This window comes from Engraulis encrasicolus, chromosome 1 (assembly GCF_034702125.1).
Source record: "Engraulis encrasicolus isolate BLACKSEA-1 chromosome 1, IST_EnEncr_1.0, whole genome shotgun sequence".
Lineage (NCBI taxonomy): Eukaryota > Metazoa > Chordata > Actinopteri > Clupeiformes > Engraulidae > Engraulis > Engraulis encrasicolus.
The window spans coordinates 42,851,667-42,862,155 of NC_085857.1; the positions used below are offsets into that span (position 1 = coordinate 42,851,667).

The following is a 10,489-nucleotide window of genomic DNA, read 5'->3' on the forward strand; positions in this document are numbered from 1 at the left end:
AGAACAGCACACCTTCTCCAGTATCTGTCCCTCGTCGTCGAAGGGCCGGTTCAGGTCGCTCTTGGCGTAGGTGGTGAAGTCGGCCACCATCATCTTGTCGATCAGACGCTCCATCTCACACAGCTGAGAGCCCAGGTGCCTACAGCGGGAAACGCAAAATAACTTTGAGCATGCAAGAGAGAAAAGGTCATCCAGGCACTCCAAACGGGAAGTTACATTAAAAAGCCTTTAATAATACTGGGCTGGGGTTACATTAAAAAGCCAACATGTTTCGACCTCACACACAGGTCTTCATCAGCGATTGGTTCGCCATTGAAACGCTGAAGACTGCTTGAGCTTTTTAAGTTTGAGCATGTTGTGCTTTTATTTTGAGCACTCACATTCACCTGAAGTTATTATTATTATACTCTGTAGCTCTTGTGAATGTGTGTCTTTTCTTTTGTAGATGCCACATCTTTGATTTTCAATAAAGTTGTGTATATGCTAGGGCTGCACAATGTATCGAAATGGCGATAGCAAGCGTGGCAATATGCGTATCACGAAAATGAATTAATTTTTGATAACAAGTAAAAATGTTCTGTGCTGTCCAATCACCAGCTGTTTTATACATTATATAGTGCAGAATGGCAAGTATAGAAATAAAAGAACATATCACGAATAATATCCAATCATGTTATCGTCTATCGCAATTTTTTCTAATATCGTGCACCCTTGTAAATGCCCTAAGCAGTGTTTGAGCATCAACATTCACCTCAAGCTGTGTGTGCCCTGTTGCTCTTGTGGCTGTGTGAGTCTTCACACCTGTAGCTGTGCGAGTCTTCACACCTGTAGCTGTGCATGTTTAACTGAGGTGACCCTGCGCTAGTTTGCCACACGGGGCTCGAACCCTGTACGTATGAGTATCAACACTCACCTGAAGCTGCGTCTGCCCCGTAGTGGTGTATTACTACTGTGTTCACCTGAAGCTGTGTCTGCCCCGTAGTGGTGTATTACTACTGTGTTCACCTGAAGCCGTGTCTGCCCTGTAGTGGTGTATTACTACTGTGTTCACCTGAAGCCGTGTCTGCCCTGTAGTGGTGTATTACTACTGTGTTCACCTGAAGCTGTGTCTGCCCTGTAGTGGTGTATTACTACTGTGTTCACCTGAAGCTGTGTTTGCCCTCTGTCCGCAACATTCACCTGAAGCTGTCTATGCCCTATAGAGGTGTATTATTACTAGTGTGTTCACCTGAAGCTGTGTATGCCCTTATATGGTGTTTCACTAGTGCGTTCACCTGAAGCTGCTTCTGCCCTGTAGATGTGTATTAGTGTGTTCACCTGAAGCTGTGTATGTCCTGTAGATGTGTATTACTGATGTGTTCACCTGAAGCTGTGTCTGCCCTGTAGTGGTGTATTACTACTGTGTTCACCTGAAGCTGTGTATGCCCTGTAGTGGTGTGCTAGTGTGTTCACCATAAGCTGTGTATGCCCCTCTGTCCGCAACATTCACCTGAAGCTGTCTATGCCCTATAGAGGTGTATTATTACTAGTGTGTTCACCTGAAGCTGTGTATGCCCTTATATGGTGTTTCACTAGTGCGTTCACCTGAAGCTGTGTATGCCCTTATATGGTGTTTCACTAGTGTGTTCATCTGAAGCTGTGTATGTCCTGTAGATGTGTATTACTGATGTGTTCACCTGAAGCTGTGTATGCCCTGCAGCTCCTGCTGCAGCACCTCCTTGGTGGTGGCGATGAGCTCCAGCGCGCCCACAAACTCTGACGTCGACAGCAGCAGCTGCACGGTGGGCTGGGCCTGGAGCATGGGGGAACAAGAAAGGAAGCAAGAATGAAAGAAACAGAGAGAGAAAGACAGAAAGAAAAACAAAAGAGCTTCGGTTTGGAGTTAGCAAGCATGAAGAATACCTTTCTTCTCAAGTGGAGTAAATTACATTTACTTTGACGTATGACATTGACGTCGTTTTCTGGACTCAGGTGGTACAATACCCATAAATTATTCAGTAATTTATGTACTGCAATGAATATTCTTCTTGGATAATCCACTAAAAACAAACAAAACAGTTTTACCAATATAATAATAGTGGCATTAGCTGTGGTTGCACCACCCTGACGTGTGCTACTACTAAATCATCATCTACTTCCGTCCTCCCTTGCTCACTTGCCTGCTTGTGACCTCATGATGATGTCACTGATGACAGAAAATTAATTCAATATCTTACAAAATCACAATTCTAATGTCATTTTCTCATTTGCTATTGGGATGGTGAATGAAAAACCGCTTCCCAAAAACGGGAGGAAGGAACGCACACCACGGCTCTGCCCCTCACCTGGTGCACGGCGGCCATCAGCTTGAGCTTGCCGTGCAGCCGCAGGCAGTTGGTGCGCGTGAGCGTGCCGCGCAGCGCCGCCAGCGGGCCCTCGCACATCACGCGCTCCATGGCGGCCATGCGGCCCCGCAGCATCTGCACCGCGCGTGCCGTCTCCTGCAGCCGGTCCTGCAGCTCGTGCTGCGACGACATGGCGTGGAAGAAGGCCTCCGAGCGCAGCGAGATCTGCCGCGCGATGCACACCTCCACCACGTCCAGGTAGTGGCTCAGCTACGGAGAGAGAGAGAGAGAGAGAGAGAGAGAGAGAGAGAGAGAGAGAGTGTGAGTGAGTGAGTGAGTGAGTGAGTGAGTGAGTGAGTGAGTGAGTGAGTGAGTGAGTGAGTGAGTGAGTGAGTGAGTGAGTGAGTGAGTGAGTGAGTGAGTGAGTGAGAGAGACAGAGAGAGAGAGAGAGAGAGAGAGAGAGAGAGAGAGAGAGAGAGACACACAGACAGAGGACATGATTATACAATATTTTCAAAGTGAGACCTGCCCCGCGACCAGGTAATAGGGCTCAGCTGCAGAGGAGAGAGAGAGAGGGAGTGAGGGACAGAGAGCGGAGGGACAGGGAAGGTTGGAGGGTGTGACACACACATGCTTATGCGATACAATGCAACATACATAGCATGTCTAAGGAAAGATCTGCTATGTGATGCACGCCTGCACCTAATCAATGCTCTTCCTCCAGCCATTTCCTCTGGCTTCTGGCCTTATGACATCTCAATACAATACAAAAACAGAAAGCTCTCTGCTTGATTTCTCAACAGGAACGACATTGACCATCAACCTCAATTACATACGCTCAGGGCACTATATTAACACCCGCCAACCGGCCAAATGCGGGTGAACCTTCAGTTTGGTTGGTAGAAACGAAAACTTACTAGCCACTTTGACTAATAGTGTGTGTGTGTGTGTGTGGCTAGTAAGATTTATCATACACTAGCCAAATTGGCTAGAGATGGAAGTTCATTTATAGCCTTGCATAACGCTCATGACCTCTCACCTTTTCCTGTAGTAACCGTGACGACGCCCCGTCCCGCTGGCTCTTCCCGCTGGCCACGCTGAAGTGGGACCAGGGCAGCACGGCGTTGAACGTCACCGGGTCGTTAAGCACAAAATCAGGCTTCATGAAGATCTGACAAAAAACAACAACAACAACAATGACAGGACATCACATGTCAGAGAGACAGACAAAACAGGAAGTAGGAAAAAAACAAGATACCCTCAGTGCTCTTGCAATGACTGGTTCATCAATGAGAGAGAGAATTTTAGCAAGGGGTAAGGTAAAAAAATTAAAAAAGTAAAAAAAAAAAACCGCAAACTTAAATGAAATAAACTCAACAAAGTGCAAAGGACTAATGTTTCCGCAGGCATGCCAAACATCAAAACATTAGAGATTAAAAGTTCAATTTCAATACATCTGAGCAGCTCCAATTAACAGAGATAAGATAAGAAAAAACTTTGCCTGGTACACATGAAACAGAAAATTGTCTATTGGTGCTGAAGACAGTCAACAAGACATGACAAAACAAGACATTACAGGCACTGTGGCGCAGCGCGCTAAGCCCCCCACATTTGGGCTACATTGCCCACGGGGACCCCTGTTCGAGTCCGGCCGGGGTCATTTCCCCGCCTTGCCCCATCTCTCTCTACCAATCATTTCCTGTCTACTCTCACAATGTCCTGTAATAATAAAGGCCAAAAAGCCCCCACAAAATACTTAAAAAAAAACAAAAAAACAAGACATTACAAAACAAGAAAATACAATACATGTCGAGGCTGGATAGTTAATGTTCATCTTGTGCTGAGTAGGGAGGGCTACAGCTGAGGAGGATGAAGAATTTCTTGTATCCGTTTTTGTATGCTAGTGGTACATTGTAGAGGAAGTAGAGCAGACCTACCACTAACCACAACAGCTAATAATAGATACTAGAGTAATAGCAGACTCTATGAGATATGTTCTGCTTACAACTGATCTAGCCTGACAGGCCAGAGCATTCATTTTGAATTACTTCGTAATCCACAAATGGTCTGATTACGCTTTTCTGGGAGGGGTTTCAGACAACCGATGTTACCGGCCAATAAGCGAACGCACTTGGGAGCATAATAACATATGTCATGAACGTCAACTATCAGCGATTGATCAGAGCTCATTTCAAACCAGGGGTGCATTTCTCAAAAGCGTAGTTGTTAGTCTGTGATCTGGTAAAACCAGGCTACTGCTGGTCTACGGTATGAGAGACATGTATGGCTTACCTTTGGAACCTGTTCCAACTCTTCTCTTGCTTTTTCTGTGGAGAGAGAGAGAGACACACACACACACGTAGCAGCAGAATATGAGAGAAGAGCAGCAGAGATAAGCAGAAAAATACTATCATATTAAATGTATGTTTCCACGTATGTTCTGAAAGCCCAGTTGTGTCGTCACTAGGTAGCCAGGCCCCCGATCCCGCCCCTCTCGATTTGATTGGTCGCAAACCCCGGTCCAACTTGGATCGGTTGTAGATTCAGGTCCGCTAGACGGCAACCGGGAGCAAATTCAATGTGCGGCCTCTAGGGGCGTCTAGATTTCCAGGCTAGGTCAGGCCCAGAGTTGCCGACTGGGTTTATGGGATGTCAATTGTGTGCTCTTACCGTGGTTGTGTGATATGCTGGACACTGAATCAGGATCGTCCTTGTTGGGGCAAATCGCTTTACACCGTTCGTGGATTTTCTCTTTCTGATGTAGAACAAAACAGAACTTTTAGTCTTTTTTTACCACAATAACTCCACCTTTCACTTTCATTTCTCACAACATGAAAATACAGCCCAACAATAGTATCTGTAAAAATAACATTGATCTATTATCATTAATAATATTTCATTACACTACATTATTGTTCAAAAACAAATGTTCCAAAGTTTACCATCCATTCTTGCAATACTGTAATAATAATAACAACATAAGTAACAATGTATATTTGTAATAATTTATACTTTTTTCCCCCACAGTTTAACAGCCCCAGCAGCATTCCTACAAGTACTGTACATGGCCACTATTGGCTGAGAGAGACTGTGCCAACACACCACACCACAGTGTGCCGTCAGACAACAATCCTACTAAATAATGAATGCCGGAGCCCGTCTAAGCTTAGCTGGGCTCGGCCTAGCCTTGTGAGGCCTGTGTCACCTGAGCCGTGTCCCTCAGGTAGGGGGCGAAGTGCTCCTTGGTGATGTTGGGCAGGTAGAAGGAGGGCATGACCTCCTGCTCCACAAAGTCCAGCCCCCAGGTCTTGGTGAAGAAGTCCGACTCGCGCTTGGCCAGCCGCGGGTCGTTCAGCGCCGCCGGCAGGTTGACCTTTGAACTGTAGATGGTCCAGCGGTGCTGGTCGGCCACCACGGACGGGCCGTCGCACAGCTCCCTCGCCTCCCCTGAAATGCAGCAGAGGAAGGCCTTATAAGACTTGCACTGTATTTTTGTCAATCGACAGGACAAACGGATATATGGGTTATTGACATCTTTTTAGCAGCAGATGTCAGGTGGTAAAACCACTAGCTAATGCCCATAAATGCACTAATAATTGGCAATTAATGTACAGACAATGAATATGCTTCTTAGATAACCCATTAGCAACCAATAGCAATAGTGGCATTCCCTGTGGTTGCACCACCTTCATGTCTGCTACTAAAAAACATTAGCCGCTGTATTGACGAGTTGTCATTGCATGGACCCTCACACTTAGACACACAGCACACACAGACGACGCTTACACACACAGAGCATCTTGTAAATGATGGGGTGATGATCGCAATTTATTTCTCCCATATTGATTTTTTTTCCCCACACAATGAGTTTCCAGACACTGACAGTTTAACCGATATCCACACCTCATCTCTGCTCTCTGTGTTCAAGAACATTCCATAGCCATACTAACTGACGACTGATCTGTTAATCTTTGACATCAGTCTTAAAAGACAAATACCAAACCAAACTTAGAAAATACAGTTTTCTTGTTTCATGCTTAAAATCAATAAACAGTTATGGAAAAAAAAGAAAATACAGTTTTATGATCATGAAACTTAATGCACAAAGGTTCACAGCATGAAATCTTAAACATGGAGACACCCAAAAAACTAGGAACCTGATCTAAATGTACTGGCGAGAGTTATAAAGCACATCTGCCTAGAGGGGTCCATACAACCTCATAATGATCTTCAAGTTTCATACACCTTTTGTGAATACATGCAACTGTACACCAAGGAACAAAACCAGCTAAATGCCTGCCAGACGGACAATGTATTCTTTCACTTCCCTTCCGGCATAACAAGACGTCACCTTACGAAGACCTTATACAGCATCACTACAGACAAAAAAAAAACAGACGTGCCCCAGTGTGATCAATACAATCCTCCTTCAGTTTGTTACTCACTCCATCAAAACATTAGCCTGGCTTTCGCAACGGCAAGTCTCTTTTTTTAGATTATAGCCTGGCCAAGCACAGCATCAACAACATTTCAAAAACTCCCCAGAAAAAAAGGAACCAATGAATTTTGAGCACTTCCAACGACTTGCTGGGACATGTTTAAGGCATCAATACAGCAGATTTAGCAGGTGAGTGAAAGAAAGCATGATCTAATTGATTAAACTTGAAACAGTAACATATGGAATCATTATGTTAGCTACACACAACCTTTGCATCAACCACGGACAAATGTTTTCCAGGTCAGACTATACAAAACACCACTGCAAAAAGGTGGGCAACTTTGACATTGTGTGCACCCAAATTGTTTTTTGTAAAGGGCCAAAAATGACTTTGCATGGTAGGGTTGTGGGCCAAAACTTTACATTCATGCTGCAAAACACTAGCCTGCTATCACCAGTCTAACTCACAAGTGAGATTGTCGAGCAGGTTGAAGTTGATCGAGCGTGCAAAGCTGCATATTAATTCCCAGACAAGCAAAAAAATACACTGGCCCCAAATTGGGAATCCTTCTGAGGCCTAATTCACACCAGAGCTGTGAAGTGTCGCAGGACGGAAGCGAATGTTACCGGTGGTGGCGAAAATACATGTAAGCTGGCTCCGCTCCGCGCTGCATTTGGAAAATAGAACTCGAGCGGATTTTGAGCAGCAACGGTTGGCGGTGTCCCATTCAAATGAATGGCAAAGTGGCAAAGTAGCAAATTAGCTTTGGCTGTGAGGGGGATTTTGACCTGGACTGACGCCGACGTGGTTGGTGTGAATGGCAGAGTAGAACACACCGGCCAAAACTAAGCAGAAAGACCTCAGTCGTCTCGCTGATGTTCCGCCACGCTCTAGTCTGAATCTGGCCTTACCTGTGGGCTCCTTGGGGCAGACGTCGGGCAGAGCGGCTCGGTAGTGTCGAGATGCGGGGGGGTCCCGCTCGCCAGCCTTGCGGTAGAGTCCATAGTCACTACTGCTGCTGCCGCCGGCCCTGTTGCTGGGGTGGTGAGGCGCCCCAGAGGAGCTGTGACCGGAGGCCATGGCATTGGAGCCCCCTCCCTCCTCTTTAGTCAAGGGGGGCTAGCTGCAGAGACAAGGCAAGGCAAGGTGTTAAACAATGTTAACGCAAATTAAAAACACAAATACAAATATTACACAATTAAAGCTCAGGCTCAACAATTCTCAATTCACAATTGCCATGATTAAATGAAAATTGTGATTAATTGTGATGTGTGTGTGTGTGTGTGGGGGGGGGGTGTCTATCTAAAATATAGGCTCTGTTGCATTTTTGTCCACAAACCATGCACAGTTGTATTCAATGCTTGCATGTTGCACAATTACTAGCATCTCATTGAATCTCCTCTTTAGTCTAGGGACAGGCAGGGGACACTAGGAAGAGGGGACACAGTAGGCCTAGATGACAACAATGTTGAAGCGAAAGTTGTACAGTAGGCGTGTCATACTCTACTACTGAGTGTTCCATAATTATCAAACCAATTGCCATTATCATCCTCATCATCCTCCTCATAAACTGATCCTGATCATCATCATCATCATCATCGTTACTGTTGTTGTGCCAAGAGGTAGTAGGGACACACTGGTGCTACTTTCAAGTAGACGGGTGAATGGAAAACATATAAACTAAAAACAACAACAGGAAGTGCCGCATTTTGAAAGTCGTCAGTTCTCTGAAACGCTATCTACCGAAACTAAACGTTCAGTTCGTAAGAAACGAGAACAAAATCAGTTGAGGTTTAGCCGGAGACAAGAAAAGATAAATCAGGTTGTATGCCAGCAAAGCTGTTCAAGCACACCACCACTAATCGACAACAGTACTGCCCTGCTAAGGCAAAAGGCAGTAACTTCAAATTTTTCAAAAATGAGTTTTTGTCATATTTGCAATAATAAGCATCAGTTTTATCATGTGAACAAACATGGAGCTTGAAATCGGTTGTTTTGATGGTAAAAAAAAGGTGTAAAGTAAAACAAATTGAAAATCCTTTAGTTGAAAATCCTTACTGCTTTTTGCCTTCTGCTCTGGACCTGCAGAATTCTGGAACTCTGATGTTCCAAACTGAGGCAGAACACAGTAACTTCAGTTACTGTTCATCTGTTAACAGTTAAAACTCCTTCTTTAAATTTCAGTCATGTAAATAATCAAAAAAATATAAAATGAAACTATTATATTATGAAACATGATCAGCCTGCTAGGAAATGTGTGTAACTATTATTTGAGGTAGTATGAAATACAAATACACACACAAAACCCATTTATAATTATATTATTATTATTATTATTAACAATTTATATGTTAATAAACATGACATTTTGTCATAATGACTCTAATAGTGTGTATACTGCTTAAATTATATGTGAAAGTTGTATTTGTTGCTTATTATTTAGATTTAAAATGGAAGTTACTGTCTTCTGCCTTAGTATGACTAATTGTCATTCCGGGGGCAATGCTAAGGCAGAACACAGTAACTTCCAAAAAAGGGTCAAAGGTTAACTATTTGTAAAATTATTTTTTATGAATAGATGTAGGCAGGCATACACTACAAACTGTGAAAATTACAGCTTTGTAGCTATAACCAGATTGTGATGACATTCATTTATTTTAAGATAACTTTAACATCATTTTTCTCAGTTTCACACTCTGGTGAGTTACTGTCTTTTGCCTTAGTAGGGCAGAGTAGTTATTGGCTAAATGAAAGAGCCTCTCGGTAGAAGTGAAAAAACAGATGACTGCAGTTCATGTCTGGCAACAAGTTGTACATATACGGCAAGACCGACAACAATGTATGTAGTGATGCATGTTGCAGATAGTGTCCGTCACATTGACAGTAATGGTCCGTCATGATGACAACGTAATCTGATGTTTTGTGTAACGTTCGATCATCATGTGAAAGACATCGTGGCCAATACAGACAGTAGCAATAAAATGAAGACAGAACGTCATGTGACAGTCTCGTATGTTTTGATAAGGGGGTAAGGCAGTGGCCAGACAGAGAAAGCGAAGGGAGAGCAAAGCAAACCTTGCCTTCCAGCTAAATTAGGTGCGTTATGTTGACGTGTCGCTTGCCAGGTCAAAGGGTTCACCTAAAAGATTCAAAACTGCCTTGACAGCAACATACACAGCAGCTGCCTAAACCTGAAAACATGAACCTAATGTGAAGTTGTGGGATGATGACAAGGTATGCAGTGCTGTCACTACTGGGTAAATCGACCTCAAGTGGACGCTATCTTTCACATAGCGATTAGCTGGTTCGCTAATCTAGCTAACCAGAATTTAGCGTCGGTTTAGTAGCGAGCCTGTGGCGAAACACACACTGCATGTTTAATTTCGTAGGTTGTTCAAATCCAACGACGTATGCGTCCCCGTTTTGTTATCATAGTGCATTCAAATATCCTGGTGTGGTTGATCTGCAGACGAGAACGATAGACTCAGCTACATTGCTAACTGGTTGTTGCGACTGCGCTAGATTGAAAGAACCCGTTGGTAGCAAGGTACTATGAAAGCCTGACACACCAATTTACACGAAAACGAAATAATCTTGCGGTGCACTTACATTATGTCATGAGATGATGCAGGGGCAAGCACACCAATCACCTGTTGTCTATAACACAGCAGCTTCTTTTACTTCCATCCACCATCACAAATTCATACACAAGAAGCCATCAGTGC

General features: G+C 44.1%; 1 protein-coding gene across 1 annotated transcript in view; it reads right to left on the reverse strand.

Annotated features, from left to right (window-relative positions):
• The window catches only part of vps54 (VPS54 subunit of GARP complex), a 34,283-nt gene extending 23,794 nt beyond the window's left edge, over positions 1-10,489 (reverse strand). Inside the window, exons 1-9 of the mRNA XM_063202760.1 lie at positions 10,374-10,489; positions 7,676-7,887; positions 5,531-5,772; positions 4,996-5,080; positions 4,618-4,652; positions 3,365-3,496; positions 2,325-2,594; positions 1,677-1,792; positions 13-139 (exon numbers count right to left, since the gene is read on the reverse strand). Coding sequence (XP_063058830.1) covers positions 13-139; positions 1,677-1,792; positions 2,325-2,594; positions 3,365-3,496; positions 4,618-4,652; positions 4,996-5,080; positions 5,531-5,772; positions 7,676-7,844 — 1,176 coding nt within the window. The 5' untranslated portion in view covers positions 7,845-7,887; positions 10,374-10,489. The remainder of the gene's footprint in view (positions 1-12; positions 140-1,676; positions 1,793-2,324; positions 2,595-3,364; positions 3,497-4,617; positions 4,653-4,995; positions 5,081-5,530; positions 5,773-7,675; positions 7,888-10,373) is intronic.